This window comes from Artibeus jamaicensis, unplaced genomic scaffold (assembly GCF_021234435.1).
Source record: "Artibeus jamaicensis isolate MK-2021 breed Jamaican fruit bat unplaced genomic scaffold, CSHL_Jam_final contig_464, whole genome shotgun sequence".
Classification (NCBI taxonomy): Eukaryota; Metazoa; Chordata; class Mammalia; order Chiroptera; family Phyllostomidae; genus Artibeus; species Artibeus jamaicensis.
In genome coordinates this window covers 17,883,426-17,909,418 of record NW_026521842.1, presented here as the reverse complement: position 1 = coordinate 17,909,418, position 25,993 = coordinate 17,883,426, and the positions used below count along the sequence as shown (strand labels likewise).

The 25,993-nt window shown below is 42.7% G+C and overlaps 1 protein-coding gene across 1 annotated transcript in view; it reads left to right on the top strand.

The window, feature by feature from the left end:
• TANGO6 (transport and golgi organization 6 homolog) overlaps nucleotides 1–25,993 on the top strand; it is a 158,056-nt gene that overhangs the window by 12,312 nt on the left and 119,751 nt on the right. The window contains exons 3-7 of the mRNA XM_037162706.2: nucleotides 116–232; nucleotides 4,070–4,211; nucleotides 7,523–7,659; nucleotides 12,339–12,501; nucleotides 15,789–15,871. Of these exons, the coding sequence (XP_037018601.2) occupies nucleotides 116–232; nucleotides 4,070–4,211; nucleotides 7,523–7,659; nucleotides 12,339–12,501; nucleotides 15,789–15,871 (642 nt within the window). The remainder of the gene's footprint in view (nucleotides 1–115; nucleotides 233–4,069; nucleotides 4,212–7,522; nucleotides 7,660–12,338; nucleotides 12,502–15,788; nucleotides 15,872–25,993) is intronic.

The window sequence follows — 25,993 nt, the reverse complement described above, 5'->3', positions numbered from 1 at the left end:
CTCTGGGGGAAGGAAGTCAAGGAGCCGGCCTCCCTCTCCCCTCTCACGAGTCTTAGTTACCTTCTGTGCCGGCCTGGTTTGCATGGCGCTAAAGCCAAGCGCATGTTTCTTTCAGGAGATAACTGAAGAGGAAAGAGCCATGTCTAGGAAGGCCCTGAGAGACATCTTGGACCAAGTGTATCAACCATTAGCAGTTCGAGAGTTGCTTATCCTCCAGGGAGGGCCGCACCAGGTAGGTGTGCAGGCCGGGGGCACTTGTGGGTGAGTCACTAGTGATGGTGTGCAGTGTGCTGTGCTCTCCTGGGAAATCCAATAATTGAAGCAAATCTTACTTCATCTTTTCCATCATTAAATGGTATTTGTAAAACTAAATTTTACTGATTCTTAGGGTAGCTTAAAAGGATTTTTCTTTATGAAATGATGGACACTATTCCCAAGAATGTAGCAGTTTTATTTGAAATATATTTATTCATATTGAAACTAGAGGTTTTTGGTGCATTAAAAAAATTTTTTTTATTGATTATGCTGTTACAGTTGTTCTATTCCCCCCCTTCATTCCCCTCCACCCTACCCCCCGTCCCCACCATTACCCCCCTTTAGTTTATGTCCATGTGTCTCAAGTCCTTTAGATTCTATATTTCCCATGCTATTCTTGCCCCCCATCTATTTTCTATCTACTGTCTATGCTACTTATTTTCTGTACCTTCTCCCCCCTTCTCCTCCTCCCACTCCCCTGTTGCTAACCCTCCTTGAGATCTTCATTTCTATGTTTCCACTCCTGATCTAGCTGTCCTTTTAGTTTGCTTTTGTTTTAGGTGTGGTTGTTAATAACTCTGAGTTTGGTATCCTTTCACTGCTCATATTTTTTATCTTCTTTTTCTTCGATAAGTCCCTTTAGCATTTCATGTAATAAGGGCTTGGTGATGATGAACTCCTTGAATTTGATCTTATCTGAGAAGCACCTTATCTGTCCTTCCATTCTAAATGAGTTTTGCTGGATAGAGCAATCTTGGTTGTAGGTCTTTGGATTTCATGACTTGGAATACCTCTTTCCAGCCCCTTCTTGCCTGTAAGGTCTCTTTTGAGAAATCTGCTGACAGTCTGATGGGGACTCCTTTGTAGGTGACTGTCCCCTTAGCTCTTGCTGCTTCTAGGATTCTCTCCTTCATTTTAATCTTGGCTAATGTAATTATGATGTGCCTTGGTGTGTTCCTTCTTGGGTCCAACTTGTTTGGGACTCTCTGAGCTTCCTGGATTTCCTGGAAGTCTATTTCCTTTGCCAGCTTGGGGAAATTCTCCTTTATTATTTGTTCAAATAATTTTTCCACTGGTGGTTGTGCCTTTCCCCCTTCTGGTACCCCTATAATTCGGATGTTGGAGCGTTTAAAGATGTCCTGGAGGTTCCTAAGACTCTCCTCATTTCTTTGAATTCTTGCTTCTTGACTCTTTTCTGTTTGGCCATTATTTGCTTTCTTCTGGTCCACTCCATTGATTTGAGTCCCAGTTTCCTTTTCATTGCTATTGGTGTCCTGTGCAATTCCATTCATTTCAATTAGTTTCGCCTTCATATATTTGTCTAATTTGTGGCTATAATCAACCAGTTCTGTGAGGATCCTGATGACCAGTGTTTTAAACTGTGCGTCTGAGAGTTTTGCTATTTCTTCATCGCTTAGATGTATAGGCTCTGGGGCTTTGAGATCTTCTTGAGCCATTTTTGGTCTGTTCGAGCCCTTTAAGTGTGAGGAGCGGAGCCTTGGACTCCCAGGTCGCTGGGTTGTGATGCTGTATGTGGGGGCGTGGTCAGAGTGGGGAAATGGCGACCCCCCTCTGCTGTTTCGTGCAGCTGGGTGAGGAGCAGAGGCTTAGGTGGTTCACCTGGGCCGGGCCACTCAGAGTCGCTGGGTTATGACGCTGTATGTGGCGGTGGGGTCAGAGCAGGGAAATGGTGGCGCCCTCCCTGCCTCTTGCCGCGGGGACCCGCTGGGTCCCGGTCCAACCGCCCACTCCCTCGCACGAATGCGCGACCACAGTCAACCCGCAGCCCTGCTCCCTCGCTGTTTCCCTGCGGTCGCTCACTGGGTCGCTCACTAGGTCCAACCCTGTGCCTGGATTCTGCGCGCCTGAGTCCGTCTGACCGAGACCTCCTGTGCAACCCCGCTCCACCAGCTGCTGGTTTCGCCCCTTACCGGTCAGGCTGAAGAATTTGTTGTTAACAGACTTCCAAAAAGTTCGATTTTCTGTGTTCTGGCTGTGTTTTCTGTTGCTAATATTTAGTTGTCTATAAACTTGGTTGTGTAAGAAGGCACGGCACATCCACCTATGCCTCCATCTTGGCGGAAGTCTCTTGGTGCATTTTTAAAATTTAATTAATTTTCAACTACAGTATTCTGTCTTTTACTCCCCTTCCAGCCCACCCCCCGTGACCCCCGCCTCCCTCCCATTTCCAGCCCCCCGAAACTAGTTGTTTTTAAAGAGATTTATTCATTTATTTTTCAAGAGAAGTGGGGAGGGAGAGAGAGAGAAATATTGATGTGCTAGAGACACATTGATCTGTTACTGTTGCCTCTTTCATGTCCCTTACTGGGAACCTGGCCCACAACCCAGGCATGTACCCTGGCTGGGAACTGAACCTGTGACCTCCCAGTTTGCAGGCCAGCACTCAATCCACTGAGCTACACCAGCCAGAGTCTAGATATTTTTAAACTAAAATTTGGCTGTCCGACAATGCATTTTTGGGGTGGAACTATTTGGACATCTTATTCTTTGAATGGAGCATTTGAAGTCAAGAAATTAAAGTAAGAGCTATTATTGGGACTATTTTTAGCTCCTTTGAGAAACCGTAAAAGTATACATTCTACTAGGCATAAGATAGTTTCTTTTTTTTCCTTAAAAATAATTATTTATCTGAAATGACTGAATTTGAGGATGTAGATGGGAATTATCTATTTGCTTTTAGGACCTAAAGTTTAGTTATGAATCTCTGTGAGTAAAGCATGAGGGGGCAAAGGAATTGGCCGTAGGCCAGGAACAAGGACCAGCTGAAGCTGGCAGCAATGATACCTCGCAGGTGAAGTCATTTTCATCTCATCCTTAGAACAGTACTAGGCACCCCTCCCCCACCCCCCAACACTGGGCTCCTCAGGCGTCACACTCTACTCCTCTGAATGAACGAGTCCCTGGTTTGCCAGATTAAACCAAATGCATTATAATGACAGTGTGGTAAAAAGCAGAGACTCTGGAGTTAGGCACACTGGGATTCAACCCCTCTATGCAACTGTATGAATTAGTAGATCTTTCCATCCCTCAGTTTCCTCACCCATAAAATGGGCATGACAACAGTTGAGATTATGTGAGGGGTTCTTAGCACAGTGCCTGGTTACATGGTAACTCTCAATAAATGGTAATTATTGTTCCTCCTCAAATAAAAGAGAGAGGACAGGTTAGTTAGGATTAAATGTTTCTATTACTAACTTTGGGGCTCACATTGTTAAGTGCGGTGATGGACAGCACAGTGGTTAACATTTGTGCTCAAAATAAGGGACATCAAGACTATTCATGGGGCTCCATGGAGTTCTCAAAAAGAAGCCCTTGAAGAAACCCAGTTCTTTGTTGAAATTCCTGCGTCACCAGGAATCCCAGTAGTTCAGACCACGGAGGCAAGGCCTGCTTGCCCTCTCGCTGTCGAAAGCTGCCCTCCTGGTGGTGAGCGATGTTCACGGAGGCTCCTTTGGAAGCCGGATTCAGCTGGAAGGATTGTATCTGGAGACTGGTCACGTTAACCTTGTGTTCCCCAGAGCTGGATTTTATTTGCTGATGCATTTGTCTGTGTCTGGATTTCAAACTTCACTGGCTATTTCACTTGAAGTTTCACTATATTTTTACTTCCTTAAGAAGGTTTTGTAAATGAGAGTTCTTTCTTTTTTTAAAGGAAAAAAATGTCGCTTTTTTGAAGCCTGTATAGGATATTGTTCCTTGTCAGTCTGTCTCTATAGATGTACATTTTAATGATTTCTACACATCCTAACTATTTCCCTGGCATTCAGTTCATACCTTTCCCTTCCTTTTTCAGTCCAGCACAGATATGAAGACACCAGTTAGGTGTCGGGCCCCAGCCTGGCTTCGGCGTCTCTGTGGGCAGCTGCTGTCTGAAAGGCTGATGAGACCCGCCGGTGTTCAGGCAGTGGTCCGGGGCATTCTGGAAGGAGCAGGTGGTAAGCAATAAAACGTTTGTTGCTTTGGTGTATCCATTTTCCTTCAAGTCAGTGACCTATTGGTCTTCCACATTTGCCTTTAAAATCTGGTTAAACTATACTGTGTCTTTGCGGAGGTTAAGGAGGTTAGGCTTGGAAGTTAAACCTTAATGAATTTTTTTTCCAAAGAAACTCATTCTCTTGCCATTTTTCTAAAACAGTCTTGATATACTTACTACTCACAGCATTGAATTAATTGTCAGCCTTTACAAATGATTTGTAAGAAGAAACCATTGCACAGAACGTTTAAGTAAAACCCTGAAGACAACGTGAAATTATCAGTGGAAAGGGGGCTTTGTAGCAGGTGCCAGGAGGACTTCCCCTCAGGGCTTCAACCACAAAATAGAGATCTTGAAGCTGGACATTCCTCAGAGATGCGTTGGGATGAGGTTTTAGATTCATTTACACAGTTATATTCTCCTTTTTTGTAAGATTTTATTTATTAATCTTTTTAGAGAGAGGGGAAGGGAGGGAGAAAGAGAGGGAGAGAAACATCAATGTGTGGTCGCACTCGTATGCCCCCTACTGGGGATCCAGCCTGCGACCCAGGCGTGTGCCCTGACTGGGAATCTAACTGGTGACCCTGTACTTTGCAGGCTGGTGCTCAATCTACTGAGCCACACCAGTCAGGGCTCCACAGTTATATTCTCTAAGTCCTCATTAATAGAAAAAAGTTAATTATGTGAAGCATGGTATATTTTCATTTATATCTCTTTTATTTTTTTAAACAAAAGTGTACATGCTCATAGTAAAGAGTTTAATAGATTGACAAGGCTGGTAGAGAAAAACAGTGGTCCTTTCACGAATCTGCTCTGTTTCCCATCCCCAGAAGCAACCACTTTGAACTCTTTTAGAGAGTTTTTCTGATACTTACCTCTGTATTTCTAATTACAATGCCTACATAGCACCTGCATCACTCCTCAGTCTTAGGAATCATCTAGTAACTTCTCACCGTGTGTGGAAAAGGATTTTGTTCGCTTTCACAACCCTGCCATCATTCCCCCAAGCATGCTTTCCATCTCCTCCATAGCCATATCCTAATTTGGCTATCAGTACTCAGTGTTTGTAGTACTGAGTACTGATAGGTCAGTACTCAGTGTTTGTAGTGCTGAGTACTGATAGGTCAGTACTCAGTGTTTGTAGTGCTGAGTACTGATAGGTCAGTACTCAGTGTCTGTAGTCCTCTGACGATGTGATTATTTTTTTTACAGCTAAGCTATGTAGTATATTATGACTTTTTTTTGTCCAACTTCTGTACTTCCTGGGGTTCATAGCTAGTCTATTTTGTTTTTTATAGTTAGTCTGTTTTGTTTTTTATGGAGTCGTCACTAATCTGTTTTCACACTTCCCCCCAGTTGTTCAGTACATTCAGACACTCCAGGTGTTCTGTCCGTTTCATCTTGGAGACTGCGCTCTGGCCCTCTCTACTCCAGGTTAGGTACCTTCTACTGGCCGCCATCCCAGGCTCTCCCTTCACCTTTATCCTGGTGATCCTGTTTCCTCTTTTTGGTGTTCATTTCCTTATTTCTTGTATCCTCTGCATTTTCTACCAAGTTACCACAAACTTAGTAGCTTTTGTTGGAAAATGACATTTAAACTGAACCCTGAGGGTTGAGTTGGGATTTACCAGCTGATGAGTGAGGGAAGACTGTTGTGGGCATGTGCGAAGGAACACAGGAAAGAGCCCAGTGTTTTGAGGAAGTTTTGGTGAGGACAGACAGTGGTGTGACGGGGAGGGGGCGGTGGCCACATCATGGAGGCCTGTGCACCCGGTCAGTGTTTCAGACTTGACTGAGGGCGGTGAGAAACCACTGGAACCTTTTTAAGTAGGAGAGAGACATGCCGAAGCCTTCATTTTAGAGATATCTGTCTGGATGGTTGGTGAAGAACGGCTGGGTAAGAGCAGGAGCAGGGGCGTCAGTTAAGAAGCAGTCGTCTGAGAGATCACCGTGGCTCAGTCAGCGGTGGCCGTGGAGATGGCGATGCTGGAGGAGAGAGGACAGAGGAGGATCAGTCTCGACTTCCCACTTCCCATCCTACTGGCAAAGATGAGGCCGGTGTGCTTGGCAGACTGATGGGTTCGATCTGGAATGGCCGCAGTGTTGCCTGCCCAGTTCTGCCTGCAGAGGCTTCTGGGGCCAGTGCAGTGGAAGGTTATCCGTTACCTGTGAGAAGTCAAGCCGCTCTCTTCCGGGATGCAGTTGTTTTCTTGGAATCAGTTTGACCTGTTTTCTTGGAATCAGTTTGAATCAAGGGGTTGACCTGGCTTTTTTTATCTTTTTGAGAATTTTTATAAGAGTTTATTTGAGCCAAACTGAGGACGTGTGCCAGGGAGCAAGATCTCAAGTGCTCCTTGATCCTGTCTTTTAAGCCTTATTACTGTGGGTCTAGAGCAGCCTTGAATCTGAGGCAATGTGGCCGCACTTTTAAGGCAGTAAGTAGCCTTCTGAGATTGGGCTTGATGCCCTGTGTGTTAGGAGGCCTCCCTGCTCACCAGCGGGAACACAAACTTCTCAGCCCTGTGCCAGCTCCGGGGTTTGTTCCTCTTACTCCATTCTAGTTGTTCTTGCCTCAGCCTTTGGCTTTTCTTCTCACACACATGATTATATGATGCAGATAAAGAGAAATAATACTATTAATAGCAATAAAAAAACAAGAAGAATCTAGTACAGAAAGTCTCTGAATAATGTCAGTTCATTCGGTGCTGTTTTATTATAATGTTGATGAGGTGTCCTAGAAGCTGAACTAATTGTTTATATCAATTAGCCTATGGTAAAACTGGTCTCATTACACATCATTTCACTTAAAGCTGCACAACTTGTTGAAGACATTAAATGAGGACATACTGTATTCAGTAATATGAATAATATTTCAGTGAGTAAGTGCTATTTTTTTCTCCGAACTTCTCCGAATCCAACATGGAAAGAAAAGTACAGAGGGGCAGGTTATCTTGTAGAAAGAATAAACAATTTTCAGTAGAGAAAAGGCACCCTCTGCCCTAAATTTTAAGGACCTTTATGGGAGGCTGCTATAAGTTTTTAAAACTTTATTTATTTATCTTTAGAGGGGAAGGGAAGGAGAGAAGGAGAGAAATATCAATGTATGGTTGCCTCTCGTGCATCCCCTGCTGGGAACTGGCCTGCAACTCAGGCATGTGCCCTGACTGGGAATCGAACTGCGATCGTGTGGTTCTCAGGCCCGCGCTCAATCCACTGAGCTACACCAGCCAGGTCCTGCTATAAGTTTTTGACATCTCCATCCATCACTGACAGCGGGGGCGGCTGGTGGGAGTGACGCAGAGGCGACAGCTGCTGACTGGAAGAAGTGCGACCTGATTGCAAAGATTCTGGCCTCTTGTCCCCAGCAGTCTCTTTCCCCAGAGGATTACTACAGGGATATCTGCCCCCAGGTAAATCGCTTTGTTTCTTTATTTTATTTTATTTTTTTAATATATTTTTTTAAGATTTTATTTATTTATCTTTAGAGGGGAAGGGAAGGAGAGAGGGACAGAGACATCAATGTATGGTTGCCTTTCATGCGTCCCCTGCTGGGAACTGGCCTGCAGGGAACTGGCCTGCAACCCCGGTATGTGCCCTGACTGGGAATTGAACCGCGATTGTCTGGTTCACAGACCCGCGCTCAATCCACTGAGCTACACCAGCCAGGGCTTTTAAATATGTCTTATTGATTATGCCATTACAGTTGTCCCATTTACCCCCTTCATTCCCCTCCACCCTGCACACCCCTCTCCCACCATTCCCCCCTTTAGTTCATGTCCATGTATCACAAGTTCTTTAGATTCTGTATTTCCCATACTATTCTTACCCTTCCCCCTGTGTATTTTCTACCCACCGTCTATACTACTTATTCTCTGTACCTTCTCTCCCCTTCTCCTCCTCCCGCTCCCCTGTTGTTAAGCCTCCATGTGATCTCCATTTCTATGGTTCTGCTCCTGATCTAGCTGTCCACTTAGTTTGCTTTTGTGTTCGGTGTGGTTGTTAATAACTGTGAGTTTGCTGTCCTTTCACTGTTCATATTCTTTATTTTCTTTTTCTTATAATAAGGGCTTGGTGATGATGAACTCCTTGAACTTGACCTTATCTGAGAAGCACTTTATCTGCCCTTCCATTCTAAATGAAAGCTTTGCTGGATAGAGCAATCTTGGATGTAGGTCCTTGCATTTCATGACTTGGAATATTTTTTCCAGCCCCTTCTTGCCTGTAAGATCTCTTTTGAGAACTCAGCTGACAGTCTGATGGGAACTCCTTTGTAGGTGACTGTCCCCTTATCTCTTGCTGCTTCTAGGATTCTCTCCTTCATTTTAATCTTGGCTAATGTAATGATGATGTGCCTTGGTGTGTTCCTTCTTGGGTCCAACTTCTTTGGGACTTTCTGAGCTTCCTGGATTTCCTGGAAGTCTATTTCCTTTGCCAGATTGGGGAAATTCTCTTTTATTATTTGTTCAAATAAGTGTTCCACTGGTGGCTGTTCCTCTTCCCCTTCTGGTACCCCTATAATTTGGATGTTGGAATGTATAAAGATGTCCTGGAGGTTCCTAAGCCTCTCCTCATTTTTTTGAATTTTTGTTTCTTCATATTTTTCTGTTTGGTCATTTTTATCCTCCTTCTGGTCTGCTCCCTTGATTTGAGTCCCAGTTTCCTTTCCATCACTATTGGTTTTCTGTGCATTACCATTCATTTCAATTAGTTTAGCCTTCATATGTTCCTCTAATTTGTGACTAAAATCAACCAGTTCCGTGAGCATCCTGATCACCATTGTTTAGAACTGTGCATCTGAAAGTTTGGCTATTTCTTCATCACTTAGATTTATTGGCTCTGGGGCTCTGAGTTGTTCTTGAGCCATGTTTTGATCTGTTTATGCCTGTTATGTATGAGGGGCGGAGCCTTAGGTGTTCATGAGGGCAGGGCTACCCAGGTCGCTAGGCTGTGATGCTGTATGTGGGGGCTGGTCAGAGAGGGGTAATGGTATTTTTTTCTGCTCTGCTCTGTCTCGGATTTTGATCCCGTTTGCCGCTTCCTGCAAGCAAACTGGGCCCCCCTGGTGCCGGCTCTTGGGTATGTGGGCCTGTGCAACCTCCAGGACCCTCTGGGTCTCTCCAACAAACTCTCTGTGAGCCTGGGAGCCTTTCCTGGCACCTCCACCCCCGAAAGTTTTTCCAGTTGGTGCTTTTAGGCTTTATTTCCTTGGACTGGGGCCCTGGTTTGTGAGGTCTGTCTCACTGCTCGCTCCTTGGTTTATCTATGCAAATGTGTGACTGCGGTCAGCCAGCCGCCTTGCGCCCTCACTGGGTCTGCTCGTTGCCACCCCACGCCTGGGATCTGCCAACCACTGCCTGCGCACTTGGGTCGGTTGGCCGCTTTTTTCTGCTGTGACCTCGCTCCGCCAGCCGCCAACTCTGCCCCTCTTACCCGTCTGTATGAATGGTTCATTGTTGTTGGACTTCTATACGGTTCAGTTTTCTCTGTTTTGGTTGTATTCTGGTTTCTAAATCTTTGCTGTTCATAAACTTGGTTGTGCAAGGAGGTACAGTGTTTCCACCTACACCTCCATCTTGGCTGAAAGTCCATTTTGTTTCTTTTGAACCTTTGAGGATTATCTGCTTATTTACAGAAAAAGAACTTTTAATATTCTTCTAACATTGAGGTAAGAGCAATGTAATGTATATTTTTTAAATTTAGTTTTAGAGAGCAGGGAAGGGAGGGAGAAAGATGGAGAGAAACATTAATGTGTGTGTGGTTGCCTCTCGAATGCCCCCCCTACTGGGCACCTGGCTCTAAATCCAGACATGTGCCCTGACTGGGAATTGAACCAATGACCCTTTGGTTCACAGACCAGCGCTCAATCCACTGAGCCACACTAGCCAGGGCTCTGTGTGTTTTTAATTATTTAAAAAGTTGATACTAAATAAACAAGGTAAATTAATATGGTACCCAATTTAAAATCACAAAAGAGTAAACAGAAAAGTAAGCTTTCCTCTCACTTCTGTTTCTTAGTCCGTCAGAAGTACTATTACTAATTTCTTGTGTATTTTTCAGAGAGATTCTGTGTATTAGGTATATACAACTATATGTGTATATATAGTATAATTTCTATCAAAGTGATTAACATGCCACACACGCTGTTTTTCATTTTGCTTTTTTTAAAGTTGTTTTTTAAAGATTTTATTTATTTTTAGACAAAGGGGAAAGGAAGGAGGAAGAGAGGGAGAGAAACATCAATGTGTGGTTGCCTCTCATGCGCCCCCTACTGGGGACCTGGCCCACAACCCAGGCATGTGCCCTAGACTGGGAATTGAACTGGTGACCCTTTGGTTCGCAGACCCATGCTCAATCCACTGAGCTACACCAGCTCTGGCTCATTTTGCTTTATTAACTTAACAGTGTATCTTGGAGATTATTTCATAAAGTCATTTTGTATAGAGCTGTCTCATTTTCATGGGTACATAGTATTTCATCACATTAATGTATCATAATTTACTTAACCAATCTCCTAATGGATATTTCAGTTATTTTTATTATTTGGCTATTACAAGCCACGCTGCAGTTAATATTCACAAATCTTACACCATAGGAAAAATTTCTAGAATTGAAATGACCAGTTCAAAGGGTATAAACAGTTACGTGAATTTTTAACTGACCGTATTTATCTGTTTTCCTATTCTTTTGCCTATACAACGTGTGATAAAACCTTTCTGTCTTTGCTAATCTGATAGGTGAAAATTGTGGAAGGAGTTTCTTAATCAGTAGTCCCCCTGTGTTTAGATGTGAGACAGTGGATTTTGAAGAACAGTCCAGAAGAAAGTCGGTCATCTTACAGGACAAAGTCAGCGTGTACTGTGATGAATAAAGTTTCTGAAACTAGTCACTGTAGTGTTGGCAAAATGATAAAATCGACTCATAGGTTTTAGGCTTGCTGAGTCTCCTTTGGGCAGTGTCAGAGGGCACAGGGATTCTCTTGCCTGCAAAAAATGCAAAAGTCACTTTTAAGTCAGGGACAGAAATACACTTTTCTGTCAGTTTATTATAGACTGGGCTAAACCCTCTCAGGCACTGGAAATCCAGGTTTGTCTTTGAGAATAAAATAGCTGTTGTCTGGGCTAGTTTGAAACAATGGACACTCTTCAGAGTCTAAATATATTTATATGTATTGACTCAGTAAATTCATTTGGTGGTGCTATTTATAATAGTAAAATTTGGGGAGAAATGGAATGTCTAGATATAATGTTTTTGAAGAATTTATAACATACCCCGGCTGGTATGGCTCAGTGGATGGAGTGCCCACCTGTGAACCAAAGGGTCGCTGGTTTGATTCCCCGTCAGGGCATGTGCCCGGGTGGCAGGCCAGGTCTTCAGTAGGGGGCGCACAAGAGGCAACCACAGTTGAGGTGTCTCTCCCTGTTTCTCCTTCGCTTCCCTCTCTCTAAAAGTAAATAAACAAAATCTAAAAAAAAAAGAATTTATAAAATATGAGAAGTCAGTAATACACAAAACTGAGTATTAAGTATAGCCCCAGTTAAGAAGGAAAATGAATTATACAGAAATATATTGGGAAAAATATACCCAAAATGATTATAGTGATTTAGGAAGATTTCATTTTGTTCTGGAAACTTTATTTTTCTAATTTTTGACAGTGAGCATCCATTTTATATATTTGATAAAATTGTTTAATAAAACATAGTCTCTTCAGTTCCCACAGCCTTTGATACTGGATTGTTAAATTTATTTTATTCTGTTTTGATTTTTTTTTAAGAGAGAGAGGAGGGGGAGGGGGATGGAGAGAGTGAGATCTCTCTGTGTTCTACTCATTTCTGCATTCATTGGTTGATTCTTGTATGTGCCCTGACTAGAGATGGAGCCTGCGACCCTGGCATATTGGGACTGTGCTCTACCCAACTGTCTTACTTGTCCAGGACCTTGAGTTGTTAAAATGGAAAAAAAAAATGATTTTGTTGAGTCAATGTTATTGCAGTGAATTTATCTTTGGGCTTAAAGAAATTAGTGTTTTCTCAGTTAATGTAATGCCCCTTGTGAAGAGCCTGGTATTTACTTCATGTACTTTTTCTTTTAGATTCTGGATTTATTCCACTTTCAAGATAAATTGACAGCGCGACAATTTCAGAGAGTGGCCACCACCACCTTCATCACTATGTCAAGAGAACGCCCACAACTGGCGGCGAAGTACTTGCTCCAGCCAGTGTTAGCGCCTCTGCGTCGGTGTCTGAGTACAGCAGGTAAAGGAGGAGGGTCGGCGACCGGGTCCCTGCAAGTGACTTCTGTCTGTGATAGTTCAGTGTCTTCAGTTTTACCTTTTCCCCCCAACTTTTTATTTTGATAAATCTATTTCACGTCAGTTCAGGGAAGAGTACAGTGGACTGTCCCTGTACACTTCACCTGGATTAACCAACTGTTAGTTTCTGGCCACATTTGCTTTATGTTCTCTTTTTCTATACATGTACATGTTTTTCTGAAACATTTGAGAGTTAGTTGTAGACATCGTCTGTTTACAGAATTTATTCAGATTTCTCTGATTGTCCCATGAATTTCTTTTATAGATATATTTTTTAAAAAATCCAGAATCCAGTCAAGAATCAGGCATTACATTCACTTATGTCTTTTCAGTTTCCTTCAATGTAGAATAGTTCCTTAGTTTTTTGTCTTTCACCACGACATTGTTGAAGAGCCCAGGTTATAGAATGTTCCTCTCTTTGTGTTTGTCTAATTATTCCCTTGTGATTAGATCCAGGTTATACACTTCAGCAGGAATATGACATAGGAGGATGTTTTTTTTCTCAGTCTCCCTCACTTTAAGGGGTGTGTGTTATCAGTTTATCCCATTATTAGCAATGTTACATGTGATTATTGGATTAAGGGGTTAGCACACAGATTTCTCCATTGTACAGATACCTTCCTGCCTATGTAATTAGTCTTTTTTTTTTTTAGTTTTTTTTTTAATTTTTTAAATAAATTTATTTATTTTTTTTGAATTGATTATGCTGTTACAGTTGTTCTATTCCCCCCTTCATTCCCCTCCACCCTGCCCCCCCAACCCCACCATTCCCCCCCTTTAGTTTATGTCCATGTGTCTCAAGTCCTTTAGGTTCTATATTTCCCATACTATTCTTGCCCCCCCCATCTATTTTCTATCTACTGTCTATGCTACTTGTTTTCTGTACCTTCTCCCCCCGTCTCCTCCTCCCACTCCCCTGTTGCTAACCCTCCTTGAGATCTTCATTTCTATGTTTCCACTCCTGATCTAGCTGTCCTTTTAGTTTGCTTTCCTTTTTAGGTGTGGTTGTTAATAACTGTGAGTTTGTTGTCCTTTCACTGTTCATGTTTCTTTAACTTCTTTTTCTTAGATAAGTCCCTTTAACATTTCATATAATAAGGGCTTGGTGATGATGAACTCCTTGAATTTGGTCTTATCTGAGAAGCACCTTATCTGTCCTTCCGTTCTAAATGAAAGTTTTGCTGGGTAGAGCAATCTTGGTTGTAGGTCTTTAGATTTCATGACTTGGAATATTTCTTTCCAGCCCCTTCTTGCCTGTAAGGTCTCTTTTGAGAAATCTGCTGACAGCCTGATGGGGACTCCTTTGTAGGTGATTGTCCCCTTAGCTCTTGCTGCTTCCAGGATTCTTTCCTTCATTTTAATTTTGGCTAATGTAATTATGATATGCCTTGGTGTGTTTCTTCTTGAGTCCAACTTTTTTGGTACTCTCTGGGCTTCTTGGATTTCTTGGAAGTCTATTTCCTTTGCCAGATTGGGGAAATTTTCTTTTATTATTTGTTCAAATAGTTTTTCCACTGGTGGTTGTGTCTTTCCTCCTTCTGGTACCCCTATAATTCGGATATTGGAGCGTTTATAGATGTCCTGGAGGTTCCTAAGCTTCTCCTCATTTTTCTGAATTCTTATTTCTTCATTCCTTTCTGTTTGATGATTTTTTTCTTCTTCCTTCTGGTCCACTCCATTGATTTGAGTCCCAGTTTTTTTTCATCTCTATGGTTTTCCTGTGGAATTCCATTCATTTCCCTTAATTTAGCCTTCATATGTTTCTCTAATTTGTGGCTATAGTCCACCAGATCTGTGAGGAAGCTGATGACCAGTGTTTTAAACTGTGCGTCTGAGAGATTTGCTATTTCTTCGTCACTTAGATTTATCTCTGGGGCTTTGAGGTCTCCCTGCGACATTTTTGGTCTGTTCTGGCCCTTTAAGTGGGAGGAGCGGCGCCTTGGATTCCCAGGTCGCTGGGTTGTGACGCTGTATGTGGGGGCGTGGTCAGAGCGGGGAAATGGCGCCGCTGCCGCCTCCGGTCCAAGCGCTCACTCCCTCACCTGTGTGCAACCAGGCAACCACAGTCAACTTGCTGCCACCGCCTCCCCACTGTCTCCTCCGTAGTCGCTCACCCGGTGGGCCGCTCGGTCGCTCACTAGGTCCAATCCTGGGTCTGGAACCCGTGCGACTGGATTCGCGTGTCTGGATTCCACGCCCGCGTCGATCGAGCCCTCCCCTGTATCTCCTCACCCGACGCCGGTCTCGCCCCTTACCGGTTGGGCCGAAGAACTTGTTGTTAGTGGACTTCCGAAAAGTTCAGTTTTCCGTGTTCTGGTTGTGTTTTCTGATGCTAATATTTAGTTGTCCCTAAACTTGGTTGTGGGAGGAGGCACGGCACATCCACCTTAAACCTCCATCTTGGCGAAGTCCTGTAATTAGTCTTGTATGGAATGGTAGTCTGAGACTGTGTGACCACTGTTCCCCAGTGTCTTTCATGCTGTGACTTAGCATCCATTGGTGAGTCTTGCCGATAAAATGGTGACCTTCTGCCTCTTTTGCTGCTTCCGTTTTGTTAAATGGTTTTCTGTAAAGGTCTTTTCCTTCTCCCTACCTCACCCCTTTTTAAATAATAATTACTTGTCAGTATAGATTTATAGATTTCTTTTTTAATCGGTTACCAAGCGTTCCTGTCACTCATTTTGCTGCCCATATTTTCCCATATTTGGCCATTGGGTTTAGTTCTGTTTTAATGTTTTAAAAGATTGGCATTTTCGCCACTTCCCTTATTATGTTTTTATGCCTTATTGAGTTTAATGCTGGGATGCTGAGTATCATTGTAGCATTCTTAGTGATTTAAAAAAATTTCTAGATAGTAGTTCCTAAGGTTAAAAATGAAAAAAAAACCAAAAAACTTTGGTGTTACGGTTAAACCTAAGTTAGGTCTGTGTAGACTTTGTGTGGCAGTCATTTTGTAGCGGGAATTTTTCTGGGTGTTTGTGGCGGGATAAGGTGGCAAGGGGTGGAGACAGTCTAATTCTTTTACACAGTAAATCTTTACCTGGTGGAGCCTTTGTGAAATGAAAGTTATTTGGACAAACATGATATTTGAGCGAATACTTAAAATTCTTTTATATGTTTAATGGGAATCTAGGAATCCTAGAATCAGTATATTCTTCACAAAATGGCTTAAAAAATGAATTCTTATTTTTGTTGGCCTCAGTGAAGGTAATTTTGGTTTTTGTTCTCTAGAGATTCCAGAGAGTGACATGGTGCCAGGGACCATTTTGGTGACAGAAGAAGAACTTAGTAGATGTATTGAGGATGTATTTAAGGTTGGTACTTTGAGTCACTAGTGTTTTTAGCTATATTTGTACTTAATCTTTTAAAATTATTTTGTCACCCCGGCCGGGTCGCTCAGTTGGTTAGAGCATTGTCTTGATCTGCCGAGGTGGTGGGTTTGTTCTCCGTCCCCTCAGGGCACACACGAGAAGCAACCAATGAATGCAAACAGAAGTGGAACAACAGATGGACATTTCTCTTTCTTTTTCTCAAATCAATAAATAAAATTTAACAAATGAAATAATTTTGCCCTTTTAATTGGTACTTTAAGAATTAGAATGATTAATCTTAAATTCCAAATTGTAAATCTTTTCACTTTAAAATTTTATTTATTTATAGGGAGAGGAGAAGGGAGAAGGAGGGAGAGAAATGTCAGTTGGCTGCCTCTTGCATGTCCCCAACTGAGGACCTAGCCCTCCACTCAGGCATGTGTGCTGACCAGGATATGAACTGGCGACTTTCCAGTTTGCATGCAGGCTGACATTCAAACCACTGAGCCTCACCTGCCAAAGCTAAATCTTTTCACTTTTTGAAATCAGAAACCATAAGATGTTAGTGAATAAAACCAATAGATTGGAATTCTTTTTTATTTTATAGACTTTAGAGAGGAAGGAACAGACAGAGAGAGAGAAACATCGATTTGTTGTTCCATTTATTTATGCATTCATTGGTTGATACTTTTTTTTTTAAGATTTTATTTATTTATCTTTAGAGGGGAAGGGAAGGAGAGAAGGAGAGAAATATCAATGTATGGTTGCCTCTCATGAGTCCCCTCCTGGGAACTGGCCTGCAACCCAGGCATGTGCCCTGACTGGGAATCGAATCGTGATCCTGTGGTTCACAGGCCCGCGCTCAATCCTCTGAGCCACACCAGCCAGGCCTGCATTCATGGGTTGATTCTTGCATGTGCCCTGGCTGGGGATCAAACCTGCAACATTGGGGTATCGGGATGACACCCTGGCTGGTGTAGCTCAGTGGATTGAGCGCGGGCCTGTGAACCAAAGGATCGAGGTTTGATTCCCAGTCAGGGCACATGCCTGGGTTGCAGGCCAGTTCCAGCAGGGGATACACGAGAAGCAACCATACATTGATATTTCTCTCCCTCTCTCCTTCCCTTCCCCTCTAAAGATAAATAAAATCTAAAAAAGAAAAAAAAAGAAGTCTGAACAAATGAATCCTGCAAATGACTTATCTAAATATATACTTAAAAAAATATAAATTGCATATTATATTCTGATATGAATTAAATGTGTATTTGTAGGCAAAAATAAAATCCATTGTGTTAGGGCCAGGTGGACTTGGAGTAAATACTCTTTTTTAATGTGATTTTCAGTAAATTTACAGTAGAATTTTACTATAAAAAATATTAACAAGAGGCCCTGGGTGGTGTGGCCCAGTGGGTTGATCACTGGCCTGTGAATCAAAAGGTCACCAGTTCAGTTCCCAGTCAGGGCACGTGCCTGGGTCCGCAATTGGGGGTGTGCAAGAGGCAACTAATCAATGTTTCTCTCTCACATCTATGTTTCTCTCCCTCTCCTCCTCCCTCCCTTCCCTTCTCTGTAAAAATAAGTAAATAAAATCTTAAAAAAAAAAATTTACAAGAGTAAACAACTTTTAAAGCTGTGCTCCATCTAAAAAGGTGCAGCCACTTTGGAAAATACTTTGGCGGTTTCTCACCAAGGTAAACATGGAGCTGTGTGGCCCAGCAGCTCCGCTCCTTAGTGTCTACTCCAGAAAATGAAAACATGTTCACACGCAAGTCTATACAGGAATGTTCACGGCAGCACTGTTCATAACAGCTAAAGCACGGAAACTACCCAAATGTCTATCAACAGATGAATGGATAAACGAATGTGATATAGCCACATAATATACTGTTTTTTAGCCACAAGAAGAAATGTAGTATGGATACATATCACAACAGATGAACATTTAAAAATTATAATAAAAAAATTTAAAAAAGAAGCCAGACACCAAAGACCACACATTGTATAATGCCATTTGTCTGAAATGCTCAAGATAGGCAAATTCATAGAGACGGAAAGGAGATCAGTGGTTGCTGGGGGTTGCGGCAGAGAATTGGGAGTAACTGCGCATGAGTATGGGGTTTCTTTTTTATTTTTTTTAATTTTTTTATTGATTATGCTGTTACAGTTGTTCTATTCCCCCCCTTCATTCCCCTCAACCCTACCCGCCCGTCCCCACCATTACCCCCCCTTTAGTTTATGTCCATGTGTCTCAAGTCCTTTAGATTCTATATTTCCCATGCTATTCTTGCCCCCCATCTATTTTCTATCTACTGTCTATGCTACTTATTCTCTGTACCTTCTCCCCCTTCTCCTCCTCCCACTCCCCTGTTACTAACCCTCCTTGAGATCTTCATTTCTATGTTTCCACTCCTGATCTAGCTGTCCTTTTAGTTTGCTTTTGTTTTAGGTGTGATTGTTAATAACTGTGAGTTTGCTGTCCTTTCACTGTTCATGTTTCTTTAACTTCTTTTTCTTAGATAAGTCCCTTTAACATTTCATATAAGGCTTGGTGATGATGAACTCCTTGAATTTGACCTTATCTGAGAAGCACTTTATCTGTCCTTCCATTCTAAATGAAAGTTTTGCTGGATAGAGCAATCTTGGTTGTAGGTCTTTAAATTTCATGACTTGGAATATCTCTTTCCAGCCCCTTCTTGCCTGTAAGATCTCTTTCGAGAAATCCGCTGACAGTCTGATGGGGACTCCTTTGTAGGTGACTGTCCCCTTAGCTCTTGCTGCTTCTAGGATTCTCTCCTTCAGTTTAATCTTGGCTAATGTAATGATGATGTGCCTTGGTGTGTTCCTTCTTAGGTCCAACTTCTTTGGTACTCTCTGAGCTTCCTGGATTTCCTGGAAGTCTGTTTCCCTTTGCCAACTTGGGGAAATTCTCCTTTATTATTTGTTCAAATAAGTTTTCCATTGGTGGCTGTGCCTTTCCCCCTTCTGGTACCCCTATAATTCGGATGTTGGAGCGTTTAAAGATGTCCTGGAGGTTCCTAAGACTCTCCTTATTTCTTTGAATTCTTGCTTCTTGACTCTTTTCTGTTTGGCCATTATTTGCTTTCTTCTGGTCCACTCCATTGATTTGAGTCCCAGTTTCCTTTTCATTGCTGTTGGTTTCCTGTGCAATTCCATTCATTTCAATTAGTTTCGCCTTCATGTATTTGTCTAATTTGTGGCTATAATCAACCAGTTCTGTGAGGATCCTGATCACCAGTGTTTTAAACTGTGCGTCTGAGAGTTTTGCTATTTCTTCATCGCTTAGATGTATAGGCTCTGGGGCTTTGAGATCTTCTTGAGCCATTTTTGGTCTGTTCGAGCCCTTTAAGTGTGAGGAGCGGAGCCTTGGACTCCCAGGTCGCTGGGTTGTGACGCTGTATGTGGGGGCGTGGTCAGAGTGGGGAAATGGCGGACCCCTCTGCTGTTTCTCACAGCTGGGTGAGGAGCAGAGGTTTAGGTGGTTCACCTGGGTCGGGCCACTCAGAGTCGCTGGGTTATGACGCTGTATGTGGAGGTGGGGTCAGAGCAGGGAAATGGTGGCGCCCTCCCTGCCTCTAGCCGCAGGGACCCGCTGGGTCCTGGTCCAATCACCCACTCCCTCGCTTGTCTGTCTGCGCACCAGTGCGTGACCACAGTCAACCCGCAGCCCTGCTCCCTCGCTGTTTCCCCGAGGTTGCTTGCTTGGTCGCTCGCTCAGTTGTTCACTAGGTCCAACCCTGTGCCTGGATTCCGCGTGTCTGAGTCCGTCTGACCGAGTTTTCCTGTGCAACCCCGCTCTACCAGCTGCTCCACCGGTCAGGCTGAAGAATTTGTTGTTAACAGACTTCCAAAAAGTTTAATTTTCTGTGTTCTGGCTGTGTTTTCTAATATTTAGTTGTCTCTAAACTTGGTTGTGTGAGAAGGTACGGCATATCCACCTATGCCTCCATCTTGGCGGAAGTCTGGGGTTTCTTTTTGATGCAAGGAAAATGTTCTTGAATTAGGTAGTGGTGATGTTGATACAACCTCGTGAACATACTAAAAACCACCGGACTAGACATTTTAAGAGAGTGAATTTTATGGCATGTGAATTATATCTCAATAATTAAAAAATGTATATTCCACACTTCTCATTTCTTTTCTATGGCAGTAAATTAAACATTCTAGAGTAACTTTTCAAATTTTAGTATATTATGAAATATAATAGTTCAAACATACAAAAAGTATGATGAGTAAAACACTCATATGCCCAGCACTCAGCTGAAGTTCTCTGCCTGCTCATCCCTGCTCTTGTTTCCCTTGCTTCCCACCTGAAGGGAGTCGCTGTCCTGAATTTGTATTTATTATTCTGTAAGTTATTTGTAGTGTTGTTGTGTATGATTTTAAATGTATTTATTTTTAATTTTTTATTGTATTTATTTTTATTTTAAAAAATATTTTAATTTATTTTTACAGAGAGGGGAAGGGAAGGAGGAAGAGTGGGAAAGAAACATCAATGTGTGGTTGCCTCTCACGTGTCCCCTACTGGGGACCTGGCCTGCAACCCAGGCATGTGCCCTGACTGGGAATCGAACCAGTGACCCTTTGCTTCACAGGCCCATGCTCAATCTACTGAGCTACGCCAGCCAGGGCTGTATTTTTTTATTTTTAGAAAGAGGTGAAGGGAGGGAGAAAGAGACAAAGAGAAACATCAATGTGTGGTTGCCTATTGCACACCTCCAACTGGGGGCTTGGCCCGCATCCCAGGCTTGCGCCCTGACTGGGAATTGAACCGGCAACATTTTGGTTTGTAGGCCAGTGCTCAATCCCCTGAGCCGCACTAGCCAGGGCTGATTTTAAATTTATTTAAATGACATTGTAATGTAAATGACTTTATTTCATTCATTTTCACTACTAGATGTTACTCCATTATATGACTATATCACCATGTATTTGTTCATTATTCTATTGGGAGACATTTGAGTTGTTTCCATGGAGTTTTTGCCAATCTGTTATGTACACTGTAATTTTAATTAGCAGTTAGTTCTTTTATTACTAGGAGGTTAAGCATCTTTTTCTGGTTTTAGTTCATTCATATTTTTACTTCTCTAAATTGTTCATATATTTTGCCCCTTAAAAAATGTATTTGCCTCTTTTAGAGTAAATGTTTTTTGTAAAACAGCTTTTTTGAAGTATTCTTTAGAGATCATAAAATAATGCTTTAATTGTACAATTGTAAGTAAATTTACAGAGTTGTGAAACCATCACAATATACGTTTAGAACACTTCAGTCACTCCCTCCCCCGCCAGAGATCCCCGGTGCCCATCTGCGGGTCACTCCCTGCTCCCACTCCCAGCCGCAGGCAGCCACCGGCTGCTCTCTGCCTCCTGGGTCTGCCGTGAGTGGCTACTTTGTATGAGGGAATCGTGCAGCGTGTGCTCGTGTGGCTGGCTTCTCTGTCCCAGCGTAATGTGTCTGAGGTTCATATGCTGCAATGTCAGTATTTTGTCCCTTTTTTTGCTAAGTAATATTCTATTGTATGACTACACCACATTTTGTTCATCTGCCCATCAGTCGATGGACATTTAAATGTAGAGTGAATCTTGTTTTAAAGCAGCTTTATAAGATACGATTCACATATTGTATAGTTGACTCATTTTAAGTGCAAATCAATGGTTTTTAGTATATTCATAGGTTTGTGCAGCTGTCATCACAGTCTATTTTAGGACATTTCATTACTCAAAAAGAAACCCCACACCACCCCCGCTTCCCTCACCACCATTCCTCCAGCCCTAGGAAGCCTGTAACTAACTATAGATTTACCTATTCTGGTTATTGCATGTAAATGGAGCATCGTGTGTTTCCCAAAGTAGCCTCACCATTTTACATTCCCACCAGCAGTGTAAGAGAGTGTGTAGTGAATCTTATTCTTTCAGATAAAAAGGCAGGTGCTTTTGTTTTAAGCTTTATGTATGCTACTAAGTAATTGGTAGATATAAAATGCATGCTTGAAAATTCAAAATTCATTCTCCATGACACTCACTTTTTACTAAAGTGAGATGTTTTCTACCCTTTTATTTAATTTTGTTATTAAAAAACAAAGCAAGCCCTGGCTGGTGTAGCTCAGTGGATTGAGCACGGGCCTGCATACCAAAAGATCGTGGTTCAATTCCCAGTCAGGGCACATGCCTGGGTTGCAGGCCAGTTCCCAGCAGGGGTCGCATGAGAAGCAACCAGACATTGATATTTCTTTCCCTCTCTCCCTCTGTTCCCTTCTAAAGATAAATAAAATCTTAAAAAACAAAACAAAACAAAACAAAAAAACAAAGCAAGCCCTGGCTGGTGCAGCTCAGTAGATTGAGCACAGGCCTGTGAACCAGAGGATCGCAGTTCGATTCCCAGTCAGGGCATATTCCTGGGTTGCAAAACGGTTCCCCGTAGGCCAGTTCCCAGCAGGGGACGCACGAAAGGCAACCATACATTGATGTTTCTCTCCCTCTCTCCTTCTTTTCCCCTCTAAAGGTAAATAAATAAATAAATAAATATCTTAAAAAATAAAAAAACAAAGCATATACCTGTTACAGGGTGACCTGGCGTACAAATATAGAATAATTTTGCTCATAAATGAAACATGACACAGTGACTTAGTGTATATAATGCTGTTGTTATTTTTTTATTATTTTAAAAAGATTTTATTTATTTAGTTTATAGAGAGGGGAAGGAAGGGAGAAAAAGAGGGAGAGAAACATCAATGTACGGTTGCCTCTCACGCCCCCTACTGGGGTCCTGGCCTGCAACCCAGGCATGTGCCCGGACAGGGAATGGAACTGGCACCGGTTTAATTCTCAGGCCAGTGCTCAATCCACTGAGCCACACCAGTCAGGGCTGTTTTTTTAAATTTTTGACGCGTCATTTAGAGACTTATGAAAAGATAGTTCTTATGTCCTGTTCTGCATATTGATAGTCAAGGACTTTTCAGGTTATAGGAAGATAAGAAACTATGTAGAGCAGTCTAGAAAGCAAATAATCTGAATTAGAAAACAAGGCCCAACTAACTTTCAGAAAGATTATCTTTACCTCCTTTCCATTGGAGGAGTATTGTGGTGAGAAGCTCTTAAGTGGTTGGTTGTGGAATGTCGGAAAGGCTTGAAAGGGTAGGACTACTTGTGACTAAACTTTTATACAAACCCCTCGTAGTATTCCTTGGAAGTTAATAAATTGTTTTTAAAAGTAAAAGAGAGCAAAACAGCTTCTTGCTGGCAAGTGAATTAGCACCTAAAAACCGGGAGAGCCAGCAATAATGAATCCTGTCATTTCTTCTACCGTTGCCTCAAAGAGAGTGGGGTGGGGGAATTCATTTCTAGTTTGGTGAACAATCTGGTGAATTTAAAACCTCCCGGAGCGGGAAGCAAAACAGTTTGCCTTCGATCGTGCACGAGGACCGGGACTACAGCGGGACTACGGCGAGGGCAGGAAGGGGTGCAGAAGGGTAATTACTCTCCCTGCGAGGTGTTGGCAGCTCAGCCGCAGGAGGAAAACAGAGGAAATGTGTGTGTTGGAGGGGAATGGTAAACACTGGGTAAAATTTAGCTACAAAGGATGTGTTGTCTTTTTTTTATTAACTTACTGCTAATACTAAATTATAGAGTACAGCTCAGAGGGAGGGAAAAAGGAAAACATCTGGGATGGTGGGATTGATTCAGCACCTCCCGGGTGACAGGAGGGCGCAAGTGGGTGTTCAGTTTTAGGGAGGCGTTTGGGAACATTTCCAGCTCTGGTTGTCTCTCTCTTTTCTTTTAACAGATTTATTGAGCTGTAATTCACATAATCACACAATTCACACATTTAAAATGTTCAATTCAGTAATTTTAGTGTATTCGCAGCATTGCCTGCCCATCAGTACAGTCTAAGTTGAGAATATTTTCAGTCCCCCTGAGAGACCCCCATGCCCATTAGCTGTCACGCCCCGTTCTTCTCACTTTGCCCCGGCCCTGATCTCCTTTCTTTCTGTATAGATTTGCCTCTTCTGGACATTTTGTATATATGGAACCATATAATATGTGGCTTTTGTACTTGACTTTTCATTTATCATTTTTTAAAATCTTTTATTGTAGTTTTTTCCATTATCATTTAGCCCCCTTATGCCCCCTCCCCCTGCAATCACCACACTGGTGTCCACGTCCACGAGCCCTATTTGCTTGGTCCTTCCACGCCCCCTAATCTCCCCTCACTTAACTGGTTTTTAAGGTTCATTCACGTTGTAGCATGAGGCAGTAAGTACTTCATTCCTTTAAATGTTGACTAGCATTTCAGTGTAGGGGTATACTGCTTTTTGTTTATTTATCCTTCACGTGGTGGGCACTTGTGTTATTGCTGCATTTTGACTGTTATGAACAAGTTGCTGTGGGCATTCACGTGCACACTGTGTGTGTCGGTATATTTTCATTCCTCTTGGGTACGTACCTAGGAGTGGAAATTCTAGGTCACATGGTAACTCTGTCTAACCCTTTGCGGAACCACTAGACTGTTTTCCAAAGTGTCTGTACCATTCTGTATCCCCACCAGCAATCTATGAGAGTTCCACTTTGCCCATATTTTGGCCATCACTTGTTATTATTCTTTTGTAAAATTACAATCCTCCTAGTAGGAGTAAAGCAGTATCTCACGGTGGTTTTGATTTACGTTTCCCTAATGGCTAGTGATGTTACAGCCTTTCATGTCTTCTTTGGAGAAATGTCTGCTAAGATCCTTTGCCCACTTATAAGTTGCTTGTCTTTTTATTTTTGGTGGGTTGAAGGATGGGACTCACACTGACCAACAGCTTTCTCCAAAAAGATCGTCCTCCCCGGCTGCCTGTCAGTGCCCGCACTTGGGATCCTTCTCTGAGCTCGTTCTGAGGAGGTGTTTTTGTGGTCCTGTTTTCATCTACTGGAATTTCATGTCTGTTCTATCATGACATTTCCGAGTTACCATTGTGTCACCTGTGTTATGACAGCCGCCCACCTCGCTGCCATCTCGCCCCCCAGACACAGAGCTCCGTGGTTTCTCAGAGGCAGTTTCACCTTTACTTTATCCGCATTTCTGACCAGAGCGGTGATGTGGTCTTATGACCACAGCCGAACTAGAAGGAATGAATTAGACTGACTAAGGCACACTGAGGAGAGGATGCCAGCAGAGAGGAGCAAGACAGGAGACAGAAAAGCACCCCAAAGGGCATGATAATTTGGAAAAACAAAGTATGTTGGGGCTGGTATGTTCAGTGTGTGTACTTTATTTGTTTAGGAGGTAGGCATTGCCTAGAATTCATTTTGTAAATATTCCCTTTTGAAACAGTTAAAGTATAAATACATTTTGCCATTTTAAGGACTATCCCTCACCTCTCAGAATGAAAATTTTATGGTGGGAACAGTTACAAGGGAGGGCCTTTCTACCCTTGCATCCTTCGTGCGCAGCAGTGAGTGGGGCAGTGCGGCGCTGGTGAGCCAAGTGGGAGGTTCTCACCAGTCCAGGTGTGTTATGTGGGTGCTGTCAAACTGAACGGAAAACTGGGCACAGTTACCTGTACCTCATCTGCATAAATACTTCTCATCATTCTGTGTACATACCACACCTCTGGAAAAATGACCAAAGCCAAAGAGGGGATATGCAGCTCCGAGAGCCTTTGGTCCCTCGGCTTCCTATTTCCTGTTCGCCCTGACTCTGCCTGTCTGGGCCCGATCCCCAGAATGCCGATATCCTTTTGTTCTCCTGATATGAGAGGGAAAAATGGGTTTTCTTTGCCTAGAGAGGTGAAGAGAGGCCTCAATTGCGTAGAGATTGGTTCTGGGTAGAGTAGGAGAAGAGAATTCCAATTCTTTCTGATTTGGACATTTTCTTTCTCTTAAGATAACTGGCCAGGATCTGATGGCGGACCTGTGGGAATGTGGGGTGGGGGTGGGGGATTACTTTTAGCACTTGCTAAGACTCCCTAAAGGTAGAAGAAATTTTAGGGTAGGAAAGGCTAGAAGTTACCCAATTCGCTTATTTTCTTCATTCTCATTTCTATTTTATCTCTCTGTTTCCACATTCAGGGAATCTGGACTTTAGTTACCCAAGTATTTTTTCCCCATTAATTTAAATGAATTTCT